At 33.7% G+C, this 26,216-nt stretch overlaps 1 protein-coding gene across 1 annotated transcript in view; it reads right to left on the bottom strand.

Annotated features, from left to right (window-relative positions):
- Nucleotides 1-22,999, bottom strand: part of LOC102802072 (laminin subunit alpha-2-like) — a 78,291-nt gene extending 55,292 nt beyond the window's left edge. The window contains exons 1-2 of the mRNA XM_085492976.1: nt 22,878-22,999; nt 11,497-11,692 (exon numbers count right to left, since the gene is read on the bottom strand). Of these exons, the coding sequence (XP_085349102.1) occupies nt 11,497-11,692; nt 22,878-22,999 (318 nt within the window). The remainder of the gene's footprint in view (nt 1-11,496; nt 11,693-22,877) is intronic.
- Between the last annotated feature and the right edge of the window lie 3,217 nt (nt 23,000-26,216).

Raw genomic sequence — 26,216 nt, 5'->3', positions numbered from 1 at the left:
AGTCTTAAATTTGGGTTGTATTAACCATTTTGTTACTTGACAAGCTTTGACAAATCCTAACTGCAGGGAATTACATTAAGTTCTTATATTTTTATATACAAGAAGAACAAACTGGCAGTGTTGGGTAATACGATTTTGTCCAGCTTGGAATTATGTTATCAGACACAAGGAAATGAATAGTCAGCAAGTCAAGGCAATGCAATTATCTAAAAAAAAAAGTTATCAGTTGGTTAAAACTTAAAGGCATTCCCTTCATCTTTATAAATATTTCACAATTCAAGCTGAAACAGAAGTATATATTAGTTGATAGAATAACATTTCAAATGACATTGATGTTCACTGCGCTTGTTTGGGTAATTTGGATTCAATTTCCATCGACATTTATAAATATTTATAAAGATGAAGGAAATATCTTTGTTGCACCAAGAGAATAAGAAAAATCAGTGTTTGTTAATGACAGGTATGCATTCAGGAATATTCACTTCTAGGGTGGTCAGAGTAAATAGGTTGCGACAGTTAGGGCCCTTAGGGGACAATAACCTCATTCACGTTGGCCTCTTTTCATCTTGTTTGCTTAATTGTTTATTCTCCCAGCATTCTTTGCACAATTAATATGCGTAATTTTCAAGATTTTTCATGTGTTTTTCTAAGCAGCACTAATACACCATTTTACACATGACACAATGTAACCAGTAATATTTTCTTGATTTTTTACAAAAATCATGATTAAGACCTTTCCGAAGTAAACAGGAAATTATATCCATTTGGTCAAAAACTAAACAAAAAAATATTAAAATTTCTAAAAAAAGTGCAAAACCAAAATTTGGCACAAGTAACCATGGTTACCAAACCCACGATGTAGCAAACTTTAAAATAATTCAATAGGGTGAGTTGTAGGTAGTTGAAGTCATTTCTGTAGATTTTTCAATGTAGGTGTAAATAATATGTGTGCTTATAATAGAGGCATTATGGGACAAGTATCTACATGGATGGTATGGTCAGTTGATGACTGAATGTTCTCATGATTATACTGATATGTTAGTAACTATGACTATTCACTCATATATGTACAAACCACAGCTTATTTCAGCATTACTGACAAAATTGTGAAATAGATTTTTCAAAATTTCCTAATAATTTTTCAAATTTCAGTTTTGAGCTACGGATCAGAAAGAGTAAAAGAAGAGTATGGCTCAATTTTTTTGCATACATTGTTTAAGAATAAGAATTGATACGAGTGGGAATTCAGTAAGTCATCAATCTCATTTCAAAGACAATTGAAAAGACAGGGACAGATATCCTGCAGTCTTTTCTTTGATATAACATCTTTTGGGATTAAATTGCAATTTCTGATGTTTGAAGCAAGATCGTATGTCAAAGTTTTTAAAAACTAGTTGAAAAATCCAAGAAAATATTAATATACACTGAAGGACAATCAATTAACAAGCAGCCTCACGGCTGAGATAGCTCCGCTGTTAGCAATGCCCATTTCAATTAAAGAACAGAAGATATCATTAGAAAATGAACAATATGCATAGTATCAATGCAATGGGACTTGCTGTTTTCAACAAGAATTCAAAAATATCATTTTTCACCTCAAATGATTGTGATTTTTAACAAGAAGTCGAAAATATCACTTTTTACCAAAAATGACAAAAATATTCATCAAAATTAGAGAATTGAAGATATCATCATGAAATGAACAAATTTGAGAGTGGTCCACATGTAGTACATGTATATGTAATATCAAAGAAATTGGACTTGTGGCTTTTAACAAGAAGTCAAAAATATAACTTTTTACTAAAAATGACAAAAACATTCACCAAAATTAGAGAATTGAGCTACACCAGTGGATTTAACTAGTAAGTCACCCACACTCGTGAGTTAATCATACCAGTGGGGGTAAATGAGGGTGAGTCACACTATTGAGCGAGTCACACCAGTGAGTCAGTCATTCCAGTGGTGTTAACTGTGAGTGAGGCACAATAATATAGTGAGTAACACCAGTGGGTTAAACTACACATGGGTGAGCCATACAAGTGAGCGAGTCACACCAGTGGGTTTAACTGTGGGTGAGCCATAATAGTGAGTGAGTCACACCAGTGGATTTAACTGTAGGTGAGTCACACTAGTTAGTGAGTCATACCAGTTGATATAACTGTGGGTGGGCCACACTAGTGAGCGAGTCACACCAGTGGATTTAACTGTGGGTGAGCCATAATAGTAAGCGAGTCACACCAGTGGATTTAACTGTAGGTGAGTCACACTAGTTAGTGAGTCACATCAGTGGTTTTAACTGTGGGTGAGCCACACTAGTGAGCAAGTCACACCAGTGGATATAACTGTGGGTGAGCCACACTAGTGAGTGAGTCACACGAGTGGGTATAACTGTGGGTGAGCCACAATAATATATTGAGTAACACCAGTGGGTTTAACTACACATGGATGAGCCACACTAGTGAGCAAGTCACACCAGTGGATTTAACTGTAGGTGAGTCACACTAGTTAGTGAGTCACACCAGTGGATTTAACTGTGGGCGAGCCACACTCGTGGGCGAGCCACACTCGTGAACGAGTCACACCAGTGGGTTTAACTGTGGGTGAGTCACACTAGTTAGTGAGTCATACCAGTGGATTTAACTGTGGGTGAGCCATAATAGTGAGCGAGTCACACCAGTGGATTTAACTGTAGGTGAGTCACACTAGTTAGTGAATCACACCAGTGGATAAAACTGTGGGCGAGTCACACTAGTTAGTGAGTCACACCAGTGGATTTAACTGTGGGTGAGCCATAATAGTGAGTGAGTCACACCAGTGGATTTAACTGTGGGTGAGTCACACCAGTGGGTATTACTGTGGGTGAGCCACACTAGTGAGTGAGTCACACCAGTGGATATAACTGTGGGTGAGCCACAATAATATATTGAGTAACACCAGTGGGTTTAACTACACATGGATGAGCCACACTAGTGAGCAAGTCACACCAGTGGATTTAACTGTAGGTGAGTCACACTAGTTAGTGAGTCACACCAGTGGATTTAACTGTGGGCGAGCCACACTCGTGGGCGAGCCACACTCGTGAACGAGTCACACCAGTGGGTTTAACTGTGGGCGAGTCACACTAGTTAGTGAGTCACACCAGTGGATTTAACTGTGGGTGAGCCATAATAGTGAGTGAGTCACACCAGTGGATTTAACTGTAGGTGAGTCACACTAGTTAGTGAGTCACACCAGTGGATTTAACTGTGGGCGAGCCACACTCGTGGGCGAGCCACACTCGTGAACGAGTCACACCAGTGGGTTTAACTGTGGGCGAGTCACACTAGTTAGTGAGTCACACCAGTGGATTTAACTGTGGGTGAGCCATAATAGTGGGTGAGTCACACCAGTGGGTATTACTGTGGGTGAGCCACACTAGTGATCTGAGCGAGTCACACCAGTGGATATAACTGTGGGTGAGCCACAATAATATATTGAGTAACACCAGTGGGTCTAACTACACATGGGTGAGCCACACTAGTGAGCGAGTCACACCAGTGGATATAACTGTGGGTGAGCCACACCAGTGGATATAACTGTGGGTGAGCCACACTAGTTAGTGAGTCACATCAGTAGATTTAACTGTGGGTGAGCCACACTAGTGAGTGAGTCACACCAGTGGATTTTAACTATGGGTGAGCCACACTAGTTAGTGAGTCACACCAGTAAATTTAACTGTGGGTGAGCCACACTAGTGAGCGAGTCACACCAGTGGGTTTTAACTGTGGATGAGCCACACTAGTTAGCGAGTCACATCGGTAGATTTAACTGTGGGTGAGCCACACCAGTGAGTAAGTCACACCAGTGGGTTTTAACTGTGGGTGAGCCACACTAGTTAGCGAGTCACATCAGTAGATTTAACTGTGGGTGACCCACACCAGTGAGTAAGTCACACCAGTGGGTTTAACTGTGGGTGAGCCTACTTTCAATTGTCAAATGTCGTGCGATGTTTTGATGCTACTAGGATGCTATGACCTTTGTTTGTCCCTTTTATATATTCAATTTCATAAACAATGCAGAATATCACAGTGAATGGAAAACGGTCTGTTAATAGTGTAATTAAGAAAGGAAGTCAGTGACACCGCCCTGAACCTTGGAGTACGTCAGTTTATGTGATATAATGCAGTTTTGTTGTTGAGGTTTATTCTGTAGAGCTTCAAATGTACCGATTATCTTTATATATTTAGAAAAGATGAGAAGAGCTTATGAAGACCTCCTTTGTGGTAATATCCTCCTCAAGTGCAAGTTAGATCAGAGTGTAATAGTGTCTACTTCTTGAAATACGATAATCTGCATTACTTTGCTGTACTAAAGTTACACTCAATGGGAAAGAAGACATGCTTCTAGAAATCAAATCAGGGTTCTACCATTCGACAAATTGGGCCAGTTTAGTTTCATAAGCGTTACACCTTTAAAAGAAATAGGTTTAATCACGTTTTATTCATCAGAAGAAATGTGTCGGTTTAGTACAGTCAGGGTTTGACCATTAGTGGTAACCGTTTAATTTAATCAGGTTTCCACCAAATGGGTCAGTTTTGTTTAAATTTTGTTATAATTAACATATACTGTACCATTATTACTATAGTGTGAATCTGACACATGTTTTAGAATAGAAATAGAATAGAAAGGAAGTATTGACTATTGCTATTGTACGGACCACTGCTATGTGATGTTAATAAAAGTTTGTCTCAATTTTGTTAACCGATGAATGTACTTGACCGCTTTATTTGCCATCTAAATATCAGGGATAAAATCTCCAGCGCTTCGGCTAGTAATATAATGTTTAATTCAAAATATAATGGAATTTACCATATGGGGGACTCGTTTCAGAAATACTGTATTTGATCTATTGGGACTTGTATTCGTACATTCCTGTTTGTTTGGTTTGACTGTTTTTTAGATCATAAAATCTTGGTTGCAATTCTTAGCAAAAATTGTATTCCCATTCAGTCTGGACAACATCAAATGAAGAACAATCAATCCCTAGCTGCAAGACCGCAGAAAGCCAACAATGATTCTCAAGTATTTTTCCCACCATGAAACAAAGTTAATTTACCGATCGGCCTTACATATGTTAGATGCTGTGATCATTGCAGGTAATGCAGACCACAAACTGGGAACACATGTCAGCATAATAACATGATGCAGCTGGTAAAAATGTGATAAGTATATGACTTGGGAAATTCATGAACATTTTTTGCAGTGAAATAAAATGTCAATGAAAAAAAGCTGATAGATTTAATTAAATTTAGCAAACGAGACATTTATCATAAAATGACAGATCACTTTTATGTATTTCACAGTAGGAAATTTTTATAACAACTTTACAGATACAAATGTAGATTATCTGGTGGAAAGACAGAACTCTCTATGGTATAATCATACATTTATCCATTAATCTCTACTTGGGCTAAGCTAAAGTATTGCAGGAATCTAATTTCACACTGTAGGAAAATTACAATCTCAGAGGTCCCCAATCAGAAACATGATTTATCAGATCTAGTTTCTGTAGTATGAAACAGACATCTGTATTCTTGTTTAACACACACCCATGTGTATTGCCAAGCTTTAACTTTGCAAACTCTTAGCGAGTTATCCAACTACATGTATATATCCATGCTAATTCATTATGGTTGTAATCTGGGAGCAAACTGACTGAATGTTTCATTTTTCACAAACTGGTCTGTAGAAACACTTGTAAAAACAATCAGATAGGCCAGTTGTTATGAAAGCCACAATCCTATAGGGAGGCTGGTAGAGATCTGTTTCAAAGAATGCAACAGTTATATCCACCAGTATGCTAGATATTTGTTGAAAAATATATCTATTCAACTTCAAGTTATTCGACTTTGGGAAGCTTGATAAATTATTATCAATAGTTAGTATCTATAGAAACTGTGGAAATGGAAATATTGAACTCAAAATGAATATACTCCTAATCAAAACTATATTAAAGCTTTAACAATTCTGAAATTAAAATAGATGTTTACATGAATTTTTCAACTTTGCACACTAAAGTGTGGTCCAGGCAGATACCGTACTTCCTCAAGCATAAGCCCCTCCCAGAGTATAAGCCCTGGGTGTTTTTACCGGGCATCAATAACATTTATTAAAATATGAATGTAAAAAATATATTTCATTGCATAAAAATCATGATTGGTTTAGTTACTGCTTTTACGAGAAAACTCGCATTAATTTCAGAGTAAATGATAACCATTTGATAGGGAGATGGCCACACAGCCCTGTCATGTAGTCCCAAACAGGAAATGACTTCTGTGGCAAAATGCACTATGTGTCAGCACTAGCACTTGCAGTTAGCACTTGCAAAAAAAAAGTCAGGAGAGACAACAGTGACATTCAATGTTCGGAACTGTCGCCTGGCACAAAAACATTTTTAATAAAAAAAAAAAAAATGATAACTATGTCATTGTGACAAGTCAGCTAACTTTCCATGACATGCATCAAGTCTGTAATCTAGTTCCCACCAAATTACGCATTAAACTATAAAGTAGTTTTACTTTACAAAGAATTTATTATTTTAAAATTTAAAGACACATACAACTCAAAGATAAATATTATTCCAAGTTAAATTCACACAAGAATGACTTTACTTTTTCCCACAGTAATTTGTTTTTTTCAAAAACAAATGAAATGAAATCCAATTACCCAAAAATGTACTTCTATTTTTGAAGAAGAGCATTTAAATAGCACTGACTATGGTAGCATTCTGTCACAGCTACGTTCAATTCCAGTTAACGTATACATGCTAAAGATGTTAAAAATAAACTTCAGGACATTACAATTGTATATATAGAATCTATCAGAAGTCAATTGCAACCCGAGGCAAAATTAAAGCAACTTTGAAATAAAACAATTTTGCCGAAAACGGATTTGAAATCTGAGAGCCTGCTGTCAGTCATAGGTAGCATTATTAAGTTTACTTCAATATCACAGCAGTTTAATGGATATCTAAATAAAGACATGGGGGGAAAAGATTATCCTTTTTGCCACCAGACTTTCTTGCCCAAATTTTTTGTATTTTTTTTTGTATTTTTTTTGTATATTTTTCAACATTTCTGGAAATGAACTTTGGAGCCAAAAGGCAAATTCTGTTTTCTGTTTTTACTCAAGAAATTTGGCTATTTTTGTCTCAACTTCTGAAGGAAAGTGCAGACTATAAAAGAGACTATTTTGTGAATTTGTGATGAAAAGACGAAATAGGTGGTGAAAAGGTTAAAGATACCAGCCAGAGCCATACAAGGCTAGAAGAACCCACAATAGAAATTGGACAACATGACACAAGGAATATGCAAATAGTGGTGATTATTATAATATAACATGAATATTTCAGCAAATAACATATTTAAGCATGGTTGCAAGGCACCCAACACTAACCAGACACTATGACCACATTAGTAATTGGACTTATAGTTACGGCAATATAAATATGCAAATAAGCTAATTATTTATGCATAATAATTTATTCAGATCATAAAGTATTTGTGCAAATAACATATTTAAACATTGTTGCAAGGCACCCAACACTAACCAGACACTATGACCACATTAGTAATTGGACTTATAGTTACGGCAATATAAATATGCAAATAAGCTAATTATTTATGCATAATAATTTATTCAGATCATAAAGTATTTGTGCAAATAACATATTTAAACATTGTTGCAAGGCACCCAACACTAACCAGACACTATGACCACATTAGTAATTGGACTTACAGTTATGGCAATATATATATGCAAATAAGCTAATTATTTATGCATAATAATTTATTCAGATCATTAAATATTTATGCAAATAACATATTTAAACATGGTTGCAAGGCACCCAACACCAACCAGGCACTATGACAACATTAGTAATTGGACTTATAGTTATGACACTATAAATATGCAAATAAGCTAATTATTTATGCATAATGATCTATTCAGATCATTAAATATTTGTGCAAATAACATATTTAAACATGGTTGCAAGGCACCCAACACCAACCAGGCACTATGACCACAGTAGTAATTGGACTTGTAGTTATGGCACTATAAATATGCAAATAAGCTAATTATTTATGGATAATGATCTATTCAGATCATTAAATATTTGTGCCAATAACATATTTAAATATGGTTGCAGGGCACCAAACACCAACCAGGCACTATGACCACATTAGTAATTGGACTTATAGTTATGGCACTATAAATAAGCAAATAAGCTAATTATTTATGCATAATGATCTATTCAGATCATTAAATATTTGTGCAAATAACATATTTAAACATGGTTGCAAGGCACCCAACACCAACCAGGCACTATGACCACATTAGTAATTGGACTTATAGTTATGGCACTATAAATATGCAAATAAGCTAATTATTTATGCATAATAATTTATTCAGATCATTAAATAATTATGCAAATAACATATTTAAACATGGTTACAAGGCACCCAACACCAACCAGGCACTATGACCACATTAGTAATTGGACTTATAGTAATGGAACTATAAATATGCAAATAAGCTAATTATTTATGGATAATAATTTATTCAGATCATTAAATATTTGTGCAAATAACATATTTAAACATGGTTGCAAGGCACCCAACACCAACCAGGCACTATGACCACATTAGTAATTGGACTTATAGTTATGGCACTATAAATATGCAAATAAGCTAATTATTTATGCATAATGATCTATTCAGATCATTAAATATTTGTGCAAATAACATATTTAAACATGGTTGCAAGGCACCCAACACCAACCAGGCACTATGACCACATTAGTAATTGGACTTATAGTAATGGAACTATAAATATGCAAATAAGCTAATTATTTATGCATAATAATTTATTCAGATCATTAAATATTTGTGCAAATAACATATTTAAACATGGTTGCAAGGCACCCAACACTAACCAGACACTATGGCCACATTAGTAATTGGACTTTAATATAGTTACGGCACTATAAATATGCAAATAAGCTAATTATTTATGCATAATAATTTATTCAGATCATTAAATATTTGTGCAAATAACATATTTAAACATGGTTGCAAGGCACCCAACACCAACCAGACACTATGACCACATTAGTAATTGGACTTTAATATAGTTACGGCAATATAAATATGCAAATAAGCTAATTATTTATGCATAATAATTTATTCAGATCATTAAATATTTATGCAAAATACTAATCATTTAAATGTCACAAATAACTTGTCACATTTCACAAAATAAATAATTAAAAGTTTTTTTTTACTAATTGTTAAAAAAATAAATACAAATTTTGCATCATAAAATTAAGTCTCAGACAACAGTAAACTTTAGAGGCACCTCCACTGTCTAATGATTCAGGATTTAGTAGCATTATTGGAAATTGGGTTGGCAGTTTTCAAAAGGCAGTCAATAGTAATTTTTTTTTATCAAAAATTTAAAAAAAAATTATTCAAAGTAAAAACGTTACAAAATAAAAAAAAATTAATGGAGGTCCATCCAATACATTTGTATGTCAAATATCAAAGCAATCAGACTAGTAGTTTTCAAAAAAAAAAAGATTTGATAATATAAATTTTCAACATCAAAATTAGAGAATTGCTCACCAAATCTGAGGCTTTTTTATACATATACAAATAAAATATGGTTGAATCCAACGAGCACATTGCGAAAACATTCTAATGTGATATTCAATTGGCCATTTTAATTCCATTGTGAAATTTTTAAATATTTATAAAGATGAAGGGAATCCCTTTGTTGTGCTGAAAGTATCAATGTAAATGGTACAAGAATAAACCCTTCAATCAATTATTCTTTAATACAGCTTGATAAAGTCAAAGTTGTTTTTTGAGTTCATGAACTAACTGCCTGAGATTGATGTTTACGTCAAATTATGAAACAAATTTGCTAAAAACATGACTGCTTCCCAGCAAATTAACTCATTTGATTGATTGATGACATTTTTAAATAGTGTAATTTGCAGAATACATACTATATTCTGCATTCTTGCATGTCATATTGAGACAATATACATAGTGAACTTTTCTTTAGAGAAATGGCTGCCTGACAGCTGATCAAATGCTTGACCAATCACAGCTGTGCTTACATATTTTCATCTTTAGCCTCTTAATCTCAATCCAATCATGATCAGATGACAATTTAACATTCATAAGAGAAGCATTATATCTTTGTTGCCATGGGAATACAATTACAGCCTCCATACATACATACTTCACATACTGAGTACAACCTATGTCGTCTAATGAGAATTTTAAAGCCACATTTGTCCACATTTCTCAAAACATATAAGCAAGACCCGTGAAAATCACACTTAGTCAAGAATGCATACTGATTGATAATATACACCGAGTTTATGGAAGATTGGACAAACGAATACAAATGCATAGTCAATTTCACATTAGTGGCCATTTTGTTTCAATTTCACATCATTGGCAGTTTTGTTTCAATTTCACATCAGTGGCCACTTTGCTTTAATTTAGGCACACTGGATGTTGAGTACACAGGGGAGTTCTTATCAATAGCGACACCTGGATATTTTGTTATTGTCTGGAGACTCATTGCTTATATAAGAGTGTGACAACGTAAACTAAACAACACTATTCAGGGCCACCACATCCTCTAAAAGAAGAACTATAATACTCTATCTGTTTCAAGTTGCATTGTTTCTGTCATATATTTGTGTGCTGTTCATGTCATACTCGAGTAAAATCCTTCACCAAATCTGTTTGTTGACAAGGTTTACAATGAATTTTATGTAAATAGGGATATAAACATTACCACTAGAAGTTTTCTAAGCTCCAATTGTACAATTATGCTGCTATGTCAAATTTATTGCAGCAATGACTGTAGTTATTATGAACACAAGAAATTGTTAACAATGATGACAACGATAGCAATGCCAGACATGGACTATATCATATCACTCAACTTGTAGGTTGAAGTGATGAGAGAAGGCCAAAGTTTTTCTTCACACAGTAAGGTATAGCTCAACATCCTTTGGCATCAAATAAAATCAGGACACAACCAAAGAGCAATTTGCGATATATTATTTACAATTTTAAATTAAATTGCAATCCTATATATATGAATGCAATTTAATTAAAATTTAATTAAACTTACTTAAATTGCAACCGTATATAAAGTTGCATTTTAAATTGAGTTTAATTGATTTCAGATTTAAATTCAAGACAGTACAACATATAAATTGTAACTTGATTTACAGTTGTTTGTGAAGCTTAGAGTTAAAGAAATCAATAAGGTATGATACAGGTTACCATAACTTACCCCTTTCTATAATTCTGTAAATTTAGATAAAATATTAATAATTGCAAATTGTAGAACATGGTTTAGTAGTGACCATAAAGTCAATAGCCAATCACACAAAGATACCAGTGCATTGATGCTATAAATTGTACTTACACTATGGAACTGGCCATCATTGATGACCCTATGACTCTCCAACACCAGCACCCCACCACCATTATCAAACATAAACACTGGCTGTCGGTTGACAATCTGCAATGAGGTGAAGTCTCCAGTTCCATCACCAAAACCACCAATGTAGAACACAACACCACTGGTAACATATGTCTTAACTTCCACAGAGATCTGAAATCTGAAAGATAATTACGTAATTAGAAAACAAGTACTCAATTATAATAAGGTCTACGGTATATGCTAGGCTAGCTTCTATTTTTACATGGGTCTTTCAGGTATCTTCGTATTAGTCTGTAAACGTTGGCATGTCAACATCACAAAGAAAGGTGCAGTTCCAATTTCATCTCTATGGCAACTATCAGATGATATAGCCCATACTCAGAGAAAATATAACTGTCATATCCATTGTTCGAGACATTGACATATATTACCAGTGTGCTATCTTCATCAACAAATCCACGTCACCGTCCCCATTGACCATAAAAGCAAAATTTAGATAACAACTCGAGACTGTAGTACAATGGAGAGAGCCGAAGGACCAGCAAAATAATAGGGAGGTAACCAGGCTAACATTAAAGCAGTTTGTACAGAGGAGGATCATATTTCAGTGAATACACCTGACACTGGATTTGTACCATAGATTGTCTATCCAATATCAAGAGTTACTTGTAAAACACAACTTTATAATCAACTACTCCTAAGGATTCATAAGATGAGTGTATGCAAGTATATGACCACATTAATGAAATAATGAAGTCATTGGCAATGCTATATATGATCACAAAATCGCAATAGAAACCTACATTTTAAGAAATCCCAAGTAACGATATAATGAAAACACTTATTCGTGCATCTCTGACCATTTGGGTAGTGTCTGTGTTTATTCACAAATTCTGTGTATTTTAATGTGGCGATACATGTACTTATGCAATTGAACCTTTTCCAAGCATCCAGTGTTCTGCGACACTATTGGTTAGAACTATATTCAAGTGACAGACACACAAACAACTGCATAGACTGTAAACTGGATCATTAAAATATGACTTATTTTGACCATATACACTCCTCTGCAATTTATGAATGCATGGGCTACTAATAGAGCAATATAATAATAATAATATTTATAGCATTTTTAGAAATACTGTAGAATACTTATTTTCGCTTGGAATTTATTTTCGCTATTTTCGCTGAACGGATGATTCCGTGAAAATAAAATCCAGCGAATATACTTTTTTTCCTATATTTCACATTAAACTCATGAAAAATCAGTGAAAATAAATTCCAAGCAAAACGCCCAAAAAGCCTTTTCAGTGAAAATTAATTCCAGCGAAAATAAAGTATTCCACAGTACAGTATTTCTATCAGTACAGTAGCAATATTATTCTGGTGCACACACAGTTCAATGCTCTGTGTGATGTTCACATACAAAAAGATAAATCATTTAGGGAAAAATATGCATAGAATAAAGTTGAATAGTCATACAGAAATGAGATTGAGATTTTATGGTGTAACTTTACAATATTTTATCACCAAATAATATCAGGATGAGCCTTCCATCCTGAAGTTATCCTGATTATTCTTCAGTATCAGTGAAACAATAAAACTGAACCATTATGCACTAATAACATTTTTTACAGAGTTGGTTTAATAGTTTTATGAGAGAGATTATTTCAGTCACATCTGGGTTCAGTTCAATGACACTACATTGTGCTTGACTGTTATTTTTTACGTGATAATAATTAGTACTTGTATGTAATGTGTATTTTGCAAATAAACTATCCTATCATAATATACATAGCCATTAAAAGGAGAAGGCTAGAAGGAAGAATTACTGGTCAATGTACTATATTTTTTCATTGAATGCCCTAACTTTGAAAATATTACCGGTAGTCTACGATAATGCATCTCATTGAAATACAGAATATATAGAATCATTGTTTAAAGTATAAAGTAATTTAAAAAAACGTATCTTATAATACATAACCATTAAAAGGAGAAGGCTAGAAGGTAGAATTACTGGTCAATGTACTATACTTTTTGGTGGAATACCTTAACTTTGAAAATATTTGTCTACGATATTGCATCCGATTGAAATACAAACAACTTTCAAATCAAAGTTAAACTCTGTATGCTCCCGTGGGAATACAGAATATATAGAATCATTGTTGTTTAAAGTATAAAGTAATTTAAATATAAACGCATCTTATAATACATAGCCATTAAATGTAAGGCTAGAAGGTAGAATTTCTGGTCAATGAACTACAATTTTTTTCGCTGAATTTTGAAAATATTTGTCTATAATGATGTTTCCCATTGAATACAAACAACTTTCCAATCAAACTTTAAATATACCATACTCTGTAAGCTCCCGTATGAATATAGAATATATGAACATATTGAGAAAATGAAAATTCAAAAAGTCAGTGAAAGAGCAATGGCATAGAGGTTATCAGTTGTTCAAGCACCAATATAAAGCAACTTTGTTCAAAATCCATTCTTAAGTTTTTAAGATTTGTACAACAGTACTGCACATAGGCATGACTATTTCATAAGTAACATGTATATTACTGCAAAATCACTTAAGGTAGCGAGAAGGGAAATTTTCACTTTTTTCTTGATTTTTCACAAATTGATAAAACGGTTACTTTAGACCTTGATACATCACCCCGGGTTTACAAAAGATCGAAATTGCGAAATAACGTTGCTCAAATTAGTGTTTTAAAACACTAGCAGAAAAGACTACAACTGGCGTTTCGTGGATATTTGCATAATGTTTATCTTTGAAAGGGTTTAAATGATAACATCTTATCTGTATACTCTGTTGTTGACGATTCTGATATAACGGGTGATAAGCTTCCAGTTGCAAACAATGCGTGTTTATCTAACGTCCATTGTCAGCATTATTGTCAGTCGAGACTTCGACCGAGAAACATGGTCATACAGTACTCATTTCGCCCAACCTTCCGCTTTTACATCGACCGCTTATCGCTTAATTTCCGACCACGCGGTCTTGTCCGACCGGAAACCGACCGCATTTTAATCGCGTTTTGTTTTCGCTCGCTCGCTCGCTCATTGAAAACATTGACCGCTCGCCCAAATACTGATCACTGGCATATGGGTGGTCGAAATGGTGGTTTTGATAGTAAAGTGTGAACATACAACTAGTATTAACTATTATTACATTCTGAACGACACTTCAAATCTAATAGTTGTATTACACTTGTATCGTGAAAGCAACTGAACTGGGACCTCTTGTTACGTGTTTTGGGTGCTTGTTCTAGATGTAATATTTTTTTTTTAATGAGACAGTTACGTGAAAAAAGCCTAGGTAACTCCTTTTGAGAGAGCAGAGAAACGAGGAAATGTTAGTGATTAATTCCAAAAATAACGATACCGAATCCACATCGATCCACGTCTGGTAAAATTTGACATAGAATTTTTAAAATTAAGTCACGATCATTGAACGAGTTCGGTCTATACCGTATACGTACCATAAAAGTGTTCCCACAACAAATATTTTCGACTAAAAACGGCCATATGCCCTGAAAGAATCGAACAGAGCTTGACATGTATGAATAATTTATTGGGCTTAAAAGAAAAACGTGTCAAATTTAGTTATAGCCATAACTTTTTTAGCGCGGAAGTTGTCAACAAATGTAAAAAAAAATCGTGAATTTCATAGATTCGAATAAAATAAAGCAAGCGATTGATAAGGATGATTATTAATATTTTCCCCGATGCTCTTCGAATTTTTATTTTTTTTTATTTCAAGGTAAGAAATGGCTAGTTGAAGTTGCATTGTCTTCAATGCGGTTGTTTCACCGCGAACAACTCTAGCTCTGTTTTTGCATGGTTTAGTTTTGCGATGTAAAATAAAATATATATTAAAATAATAATACTTGTTTAATTATTTGGGGTTTCAGCCCACAAATTACGGACATGATCCCCATGAATTACGGTCAATGTTTGTATTCTCTCGGCTGATTGTCACGGTGTTGATCGACGCTCTTTCTAAACTCAGCCTGAGTATGGAGAAACCAACGGGGATCGACATTCCAAACTAACAATCGAAATTATCAACGAAAGACGAGATTTTTCTAGATATTTACAAACATACTGTCATGACAAACATATGTAAAATTAACAAATACACAAAGAGGTGTAATATTAGGTTTTATTTTAGGCTTAGAAATATTTTCTTTCACTCAGCCCATGCATGTAACTGCCATTTAGATTTACGGTCCTTTAGCATCGGGGGGGAAACAACAATAGTTATACAAAACACATTGCGAAGACTCAACAATCAGGAAAGAAACCTCAGACAACCATGTCGTACTTGTGTTGAAATACATTTTGTATTTCACGTCAGAATATTGTTTAAAATAAAATATTCAGTCCAGGCCAAATCGAGGTCAAAGGGTCAGGTTGCGTGCATATAATTATAGATAGTTAAAACAAAAAAAGTATTTGAACTTTTGTCAGCTGTTCAACATCTATAAAAAACAGAAAGACAATTATAAGACAATGTGAACCTCGGAAATTATTCTGTTAGTCCGAATTTTAAATGCGCGCGAGCGAGCAGGTGGGCGGTGATATTTCAGGGTTTGCGCGGTCGAAAATGAAGCGGAAATTGTCTGGTCGAATTCAACAAGCAGTCGCAAAAGCGAGAGAAAAAGGTGATTGGAAAGCGGAAGCGGGCGGGAGGTAGTGCGAAAGGAGTACTGTAACTTTGCACAACTTTCTTTTAAATCGTTTTATTTTCCAAGTCAATATTCTATTTTACTAATACATTTTTTTTCTAACGCAATGGCGAAGAAAAGAAAGAAAGCGTTGACAGACGAGGCAAAGAAAAATCTGCCACTCAGTGTCGCGCTCTGACACAGCAATTTTTTTCAAACATCGGCCATTTTGTTTCACCATGAAAACCGTTTTATTAGATGTCTTATCAGAGACACTTGAAGGATTAGCTTGTTTGTAAACTGTCAGCATGTACAGTGGGACAGTAATGTTTGTCAGAGGATTATCCTTCGTTGTTCGTTTGCATAACAATGGAAAACCCGAACGTTCCTGAGTACGGACTCAAATGCCAGCAGTTTTCTTCATTTTTCACGCTCGAGCTTGAAATTATTCATTATCTGACACTCTTTATGAGTTCTATGATATCAGTGGTTAATATGTTTGGCCGTTTTTAGTGTATATTTATAATAATGCAGCAAATCTACAGTGTTTTATTAACCAAAACTGTTTTTCGCGTTTTTCTTGAGTTGAAGTTTTGATCGAGTACGACTCATTGGGACCGCCGCCAAATCAAGTGCGTTCGGACTAGGACATTCAAACTCGCAGTTATCGTTCAAAAGATAATGATGGTGCGAAATATGTCTGGGTTTTTAAAGAAAATGCTTTGTCACAGAATAATAGTCTGTTAAAGGTGCCAAGTATGAAATAATTTAAGGACAAAAAAACAAACCTGAATAGAAATCGGAATAATAGCTCTTTTGATTATCGGAGACGCATTTCAATGGGCTTGATTACGGACAATGCATGACGTAAATTTCACCAGGAAATTCCGCAGTGTGCTCTCGCAATCGCGTACTTAGTCATTTTTACAAGGTTCGCCATTTTTGATGTCACGTGATAATTATGTAAACAATGACTGTCCAGTTTGTGCGAACTTGTACCTCTATACTTAGTCTTTTGATATATATAACCTAAATTACTGTTCTAAACGAGACAACAGACAGAGAATGTTTTATTTAAAAACGTCACAAAACCCTTCTCGCTACCTTAATTTTCAATGTTAGGAGTTTCAATTATTTGATGACATTTGGGAATACAAAATATCACGAAAGTTGCTTGATAGGTTTCTTGAGAAATTTTCACTGCTACACTTTACACAAGTTTTTCACTGACTCAAAAATTTGCAAAGATTTGCCTCATGCGAAATTAAAATGACTCATAGTATTTCGTACATAACTTATAACGCTCACAAATAAAATGTCCCCTTCCTGCTCTCCATTATGATCAATGTTAATACTCATACATGTATGTTTCACAATGCCCCTAAAATTCAACACTACCCAATTCATTCAGCAAGCAGAGTACAATGACTTCCATGAAAGTTAACACACATGCATCAATAACCAATAATCAATGGTAGTAAATTACATTAAATTGAATGAAATGCAAGAGGCTTTTGTGAAATAGAGTCCCATGTTTCCAAGGTAGCATGTACTTTTTAATAACAATTATAAAGATAGTGTCAAATGTTGTATAGTGAATGGCAGTAAATTGGGGGTGTTATAAATATTTTATAAATATTTATTTTTATATTTAAATCGACCAATCCAGAAATGATATTGTGACATTGTGTGTCAATATTATATTAATGAGCAAGTTCAAAATCTTCACATCAAGTGTTTCATTTTGGGCCTTCTTCCTTTCACTGTAAAAGCTGAAGATCCATGATTTCAACCTTTTGAGTGCTGAATTTTCCCCCACTTAATTTTTGGTGAATTAGTTCTCATTTTCTGTAATTTTCACCGAATTAATTTTCGACCAGACTATAACTGGAACTATTTTGTGGATGGTGAAGTTGATGCTGGTGCTCAAAGGGAAAATACAAAAACACCAGCATTCGCATGCTTTCAATGAAGCTTTCTAAAGAAATTACAATAGTTCTCATTTTCTGTAATTTTCGCTGAATTTAATTCTAATTTTTGACCAGACTATAACTGGAACTATTTTGTGGATGGTGCCTGAAGTTGATGTTGGTGCTCAAAGGGAAAATACAAAAACACCAGCATTCGCATGCTTTCAATGAAGCTTTCTAAAGAAATTACAATAGCCATTTTGAGTGTAGGTGTTAATGGATTTCATTTAAGTACTTTGATAAAAATTACTCGAAAGGTTGATGTCATTATGATTTGAGTAGCATACATTGAAATACAAATGATTAAAACATTAATCGCAGCTAATAACTGCATCTCACAAAAAGGTTTGGTACTTCACAGATGCTTTATATATAACATTTACTGATACTGATACATTATTTTGACCTCTCTCGATGGAAAATTGATTAGACAATGTAGGTAGGTATGTCTCAAATTGCAGGTACCCTCTAATAATGTGGATATCGTCAAATAATGTGGTAGTCGTCAAATAACGTGGGTATTGTATCCATCCACGCTAATAGTGGTAATGGCAATTCACATATGTACACACACAAAAATTAATCACTACAGATTATTCTAAGTTGGCAGGCAGTAGATTTTGTTTTTCCAACTAAAATTATGGTTATTTAAACTATTATTTAATCATAAAAATGATATCTGCTTTCAGACTTTTGGTTCTTGTGTCAAACGTTTTTAAACTTACAGTTACGATATGTTCTTACAAATAAAGTGTACATACTTTAAAGTATTGTAGTTGCAACATTATGATACAAACCATGGTCATTTTAGGACTTCAATGATAGACTGATTATTACCGCATTTCATTGCTACATATATTTAAAAAAAACAAAATAATTGCCAACAACTGGGAAGAAGGTAATTATAAATTATTGTTTAAAAGTATATTCAGATGCCTTTTTTGAAAGAGTTCACATTTATTTCTCACATACATTTAGTATGTGATTCATACAAGCGCAATGAACTCGTAAAAAAATACATTCAAGCAGAAATACCAATCAATTGTGTGTATGAAAGAAACTGACCCATAATAAATGGTGAAAAGCACATGCACCTGCCATCAAAGTTGCTAAATATTATACTTTCTCTCAAGTAACTAATATTTAATGAGTACTGACTTTGTAGTGTAGTTAATACCGTAGGTGATTCTCTGTTCACTACGAGATCTTGTTAATAGCAAAAATCAAACGATACGATTTTTTATTTGAATTTGTTATTTGTAGCTCAATATCGAAATTATGATTTTTGAGGAGAAATATTTCGTTAAGCTACCCTTTATCATTTTCTAAATCATGAAAATACCCCCGAAAACTATCACATTTGTCAAATCCCACATGTTTTGACGTCACTACTATGCTATCTCCTTTGTTTGTATTGTTTTTACGTACACTTAACGCATAATGTAGGATCTCACAATGAATGGAAAGTGGTCTATTGACACTGGACTCCAAACGCTTAGTTTTCATATCAAAATCAGTACGAATACAAGTATTATGATATCTTTTAGTTGGACAGAATTAATTCTAGCAAGATCTGATCAGATACAAGAGATGTAGACATTGGTTGGACAGAATTAATTAATTCTCCTCTATAACGAGACTCAAGGCAGAACATACTTTTGACACAGAACAAATCATGAGAGTACAATAATTTTATTTGATCTCCTTCAATCTACTTCTCTGTAAGATTGTACTTCTCATGTAAATTTAGTTGAAATACCGCAATACATGTTGATCACATGTACAATGCATAAGTCAGTACTTGAGGCTAATTGCGTAGATACAAAAAAAAATGTAGCTCTACGTACAATGGCACAGTAAGCTAAGTAGAATACCCTTGAGGAATAATAACTTAAGCATGGAAATAATCTCTCTAAATCCTGTTTTTCTTGGAAGAAGAAAATAAGTACATTACCCTTCTTGTCAGATAAACATTGATAGATTGATGAAAAGTATTTGAAATATTTGTTAATTGCCAAAAAATTATGCTAAATAAAAAGTTAACACCACAAATCTGATTGGCCACTAAGCCATATTTGATTGGTATGATTGTGTGCCTGCATTGAAACTGGTACTAAGCATATTAAGACTAAGAGCTATAAAGAACGGATGATGAGTTGATGACATGTATAACTCTATTGTCCCTATTTAAGACAGGTTAAGGTGATATATCAATAATTCATATTTGTAAGAAATCACATTAAAAATATTGCTGCCAGTACTTTCATCATTGCACGCAATGCAAGTATACCACAAACACATTGATGAATCAAATGCTATACCACTACCACTGTGAGATGTATAACAAAACATCACTACCTCTGACATATTAGACACTATACCACTACCACTGTGACATACCAAACAAAACATCACTACCTCTGACACAATGTCACTACCACTGTGAGATGTATAACAAAACATCACTACCTCTGACACAATGTCTCTACCACTGTGAGATGTATAACAAAACATCACTACCTCTGACACAATGTCACTACCACTGTGAGATGTATAACAAAACATCACTACCTCTGCAACAATGTTACTACCACTGTGAGATGTATAACAAAACATCACTACCTCTGCAACAATGTCACTACCACTATGACATATAGAACACCATACCAAGATCCCTCTTCTTATTTTGTTTCAAATTTTTTAAAGTAGACATGTGGATAGTAGTAAATTATATCTGTTTAGTTCAAAATAAAACATAGAAAAATTCATAACAATTTATGAAATGTTTCTTGAAAATTTTAGGAGAAAAAATTAACAGTATTCTCACATTACATCGTAATGACAAACAAAATAAATTTAAAAATGAAAAATTGAAAAATAAAAAATAAAAATTTTAGGAGAAAAAAATTAACAGTATTCTCATCACATTACATCGTAACGACAAACAAAATAATCTGATTAATAATCATAATTTCCCCTCAAAAAAATCTTATCACATTAAACTTAAAATAATGTTGAAAAAGCAAATAATGTAAAAAAATTATAAGTGTGTTACTGTGAACTGTATTTTCAGAAAACATCTTGTTTTTCCAGGGAAATGTTTGCTGTGAAACGTTGAAAAGATTAGTAATCGGTGACGCACATCCTGAATTCAGGTCGTTATTACGCACCAATCATATTTCATCAATCTTAATAATGTAACAATAAGTCTAGTGAAACTTAACCGAATACGATCATTAGGCTTTATATGAATAAGCCATTTAGTAAATCTAGTGCCGTCTGTAATGCTGGTGCCGTCATTCCTAAATGATGCATTTTTAATATAAAAAAAAATTTGTGTCTCGTTCTACGTATTACAACAAATAAATAACCTGAATGAACCTACCAACTAATGGTGAATGAAAAACAGCCACAAAACCGGAACAAAAAGACCTCCTTTGAGAGGAAATGTAGACACAGTTATTTAAGAATAATACTGGTAATAAACCTTGGCAGTTAATTAGTATTTGGTAAAATTCAGTCATAATCACCCAAAACAATTAGTCTATTTAACCTTAATTTTATTCTAGGGCATTGCAATATTTTTTATGATGAATTTAGAGCAAGATAACTGTCATCAAATTTGGGCAATTAGTTTATTCCTAATTAGCTACAATTTATGCAAATTAAGTATACTTACAGTGTATCAATGTATTAGAAATATATCCTAGCGTTAATAGCCATTAATGAATTGAATTAAAAAATTCAGTGACGCTATTGAAATATTCTAATGATATGTATATTACAATTTAGTGTTCATTTGGACAATATGCTCCATTGAAATCAATTTCTATTTTCAAAAACACTCAACAAAAATGATTATTTTTTGTTCTCTGCGTGATCGTTTCATTCATGCATTTAACACCTGCCCCAAGTGTAACAATGCGCAGGCAAGGATGTTATTGAAAGCTTTCTGCTAACCAAATATGTGCTGCATAATTAAGGCAAATGCTTGAACAATCAGTTTTGCATTTTGTGGTTTTTTTGTTGTTAAAACTTTCAATGAATAGATTTTGAAAAAATAAGATTACTGAAATTAATTTGCCCAACTCAGAAAGTCAGCAGAGGCATATACCAGTCCCCCTGAAATTATATGAATTTACTTGCTCTGATTTTTGCAAGGTTCAGACAAAATTGGAAAACAAAATAGCATTATATTTCTTTTTACTTTCTCCCATATGGAATCACAACATTTAGGAAAATGAAAAAAAAAGATGACAGATAATTTGAATTTCTGAGAAACAGGAAATTCTTCATTATTTAAGTGTTTCATTGGTTTCCATGGTGAAATAGGCTGATTGAGTTATATGTCATTTGTAATTGATATGAATATTTTCAGGAGTTTCCAACAAAACATTAAATTCAATGGGAATTCCACTCACACAATGTATAGCCATATATAAAATACTTAGTAGATGCAAAACAAGAATTCTACTTGACCTCTCGTTGAGGCAAAAGTGGCAGCATGCCCACATGGACAAATAAACAAAGCACCTGAAGCGCCCTCTAGTGTTCTCTTTTCCATTTATGCAAATCTCTCTGGCTTTTGAGCCACAGAATGCCTATCACTTCTTGTACTTTACAATAATATGAATAAATCTCAAATTTGAAAAGAATGACATTTACAGTGATGACTTCACCCATGTGGCTCAGAACTACCAAATGGATTAAATACTGCAGTAATTTCAGATTAAGCTTAATTGCTAATAACTTTCCTAATCTCTTCCTCTGCATATGAAGGATAAGTGGCCTTAACCATTCTTGGAAGTAATGGATGGACTTCTTCAACATTCCCATGTTGCTATCCAGGTACGTAAATTTCCGGATTGATTTATTTTCAATCATATGCACCTGATTCTGCGTTATTTTCTCATTAGTATTAGGTTCTATTAGAAAACCCTGCCCTAGTTTCTGGTTCAGTGTACTAAAAATCACTGTAATAATACTGAATGAAGTATTAGCAATATTTGTTGTAAGCTGGCAGAAATGTCTTTAATTAAAAAATCGCTATGGTCTGTGCAGACTGATGCATATTGATTTCAAAAACAAATAGTAATAATTTTTACAAAGCAGATCATTGCTACTTCAAACTTCACTGCTTACTTGCAGGTTTGGTAAACAGGGGTCTATTTTTCTTGTCAATATTGAATTCATTAGACGAATCTGATCAGCTTATAGGACTGATAAGATCAACCTTGTATATGAACCCGGTGGACTGACAGGATCGGCCTCAAATATGAATCCATCAGACTGATGAGATCAATCTCAAATATGGACCCATCAAACTGATTTAACCAGCCTCAAATATGGACCCATCAAACTGATTTAACCAGCCACAAATATGAACCCATCAAACTGATTTAACCAGCCTCAAATATGAACCCATCAAACTGATTTAACCAGCCTCAAATATGGACCCATCAAACTGATTCAACCAGCCTCAAATATGAACCCATCAAACTGATTTAACCAGCCTCAAATATGAACCCATCAAACTGATTTAACCAGCCTCAAATATGAATCCATCAAACTGATTTAACCAGCCTCAAATATGAATCCATCAAACTGATTTAACCAGCCTCAAATATGAATCCATTAAACTGATTCAACTACCTCAAATATGAACCCATCAAACTGATTTAACCAGCCTCAAATATGAATCCATCAAACTGATTTAACCAGCCTCAAATATGAATCCATCAAACTGATTTAACCAGCCTCAAATATGAATCCATTAAACTGATTCAACTACCTCGAATATGAATCCATCAAACTGATTTAACCAGTCTCAAATATGGACCCATCAAACTGATTCAACCAGCCTCAAACATAACCCATCAAACTGATTTAACCAGCCTCAAATATGAATCCATCAAACTGATTTAACCAGCCTCAAATATGAATCCATCAAACTGATTTAACCAGCCTCAAATATGAATCTATTAAACTGATTCAACTACCTCGAATATGAATCCATCAAACTGATTTAACCAGTCTCAAATATGGACCCATCAAACTGATTCAACCAGCCTCAAACATAACCCATCAAACTGATTTAACCAGCCTCAAATATGAATCCATCAAACTGATTTAACCAGCCTCAAATATGAATCCATCAAACTGATTTAACCAGCCTCAAATATGAATCCATTAAACTGATTCAACTACCTCGAATATGAATCCATCAAACTGATTTAACCAGTCTCAAATATGGACCCATCAAACTGATTCAACCAGCCTCAAACATAACCCATCAAACTGATTTAACCAGCCTCAAATATGAACCCATCAAACTGATTTAACCAGCCTCAAATATGAATCCATCAAACTGATTTAACCAGCCTCAAATATGAATCCATCAAACTGATTCAACTTCCTCAAATATGAATCCATCAAACTGATTTAAACCAGTCTCAAATATGGACCCATCAAACTGATTTAACCAGCCTCAAATATGAAATCATCAGATGTAATCTACCTCAAGTGAGAACCCATTCTGACAAATGAAATTGATCTAAAACCAAAATGATTATAGTTTTAAAATTTACAGAACACCCCTGTCCCAATAATTTAACGATATAGTAGTCAATAGATTATGTTTTTATTAGGAAAACAATATTTTAGTTTTAATAAACATATGATAAATGTGATACTTTGAAGGTAAACAGTTTTTAAGAAAAAATAGTTAACATTTTTAAAGCCATTTTACCATACATTGACAAAGGCCATGCAATTATTTTCAGATTATTGAAAATATTGTGACTTTATCTCAAAGTATGATATGGCAATCAACAACATCATGAATAGATGAATAAAGTGAGATTATAGTCATTTCAATTTCCCCACTTGGATCTAACTAATAATCAGTGACAATCTGATTAAAATAAGATCCTTTTTTTCCCCCATTTTTTCAAATAAAATTTGAGTTTCATTTTACTAGTTTTATTCAAATTATAAAATTTATATGAAAAAACAAATTAAATTATATTTGCAAAAATGAAGAGAAGAAAAAACTAACTAGGACCTTATTTTAATCTGCTCAGTAATACAGAATGCGTAATTTAACCACTTCAAAATTCACAAGTCAAATTACTTGTATGAGTTTTGGAATATCACAATATATTGTAGAAGTAATAGTTTTGATTTGATTGCCAAGTTAAGACAAGTTGTTTTGTTTTTTTTGGAATATCAATGTAGACGCACATACATGTATACTGCTGGAAAGTCTTGTCCTGTCAAAACACGATAAAGATAAAAACACACATACTGCTTGAAGCCATGTCATGTTAAAACATGAAGCAGAACAAAACATACAAATACTGTTTGCCAGTATGCAAATAGCTGACAATATGCTTGGAATACTTATTAGTTCTGAGGATGCCCCAAAGTACTACAACCACCAATACAGAGAGATTGAGGCAATACACGTACACTAAAAAAACAAAGTTATTTGATCATTATGTTTCTAAGCATGCATGCATCAATTCATCTACAAACAACTTTCATCAGTACCCCTATAATATGTGACATTTGTATAAACATTACTGGTAAATGAAATCTAGCCTTCCTTGACATTTTGTGTATTTTTAGGACAAAAATGGCGAGAGTCTGTATTAGAAGCTGCATCACAATGGAATGGTACATTGTAACAGAAAGGATGGAGCTTCAATTAGAGCATCTAAATATGGTGAATTTTTGGCTCTCAATTATTCACAAAAAATGACAAATGCTGATGTTTTATCAAATTAAACAAAAACGTCCATGAAAGGATAAGTGGAGTGGATGCATGTACAGGTGGAATTAATTTAAACTAGCACTACTGTTGCACATTGGCAAAAATTGCACCAGTGAACAAATTGGCAGTGTTTGGATAAAAGTCTCTCTCAGCATTAGCACTGAGTGTGTATATGACAGGTTAAAAGGTACAGTGATTGCTAGGCCGACACCAGGGAGGAAAGTTTTAAATACTCTAAGTGCGGACTGACATACTTCACGTAAACAATCCACTTTAAAA

Source organism: Saccoglossus kowalevskii, chromosome 18, assembly GCF_978046115.1.
Source record: "Saccoglossus kowalevskii chromosome 18, keSacKowa6.1, whole genome shotgun sequence".
Taxonomy (NCBI): Eukaryota; Metazoa; Hemichordata; class Enteropneusta; family Harrimaniidae; genus Saccoglossus; species Saccoglossus kowalevskii.
The sequence above is the reverse complement of the archived record's forward strand: the minus strand, read 5'-3'. Positions and strand labels throughout refer to the sequence as shown.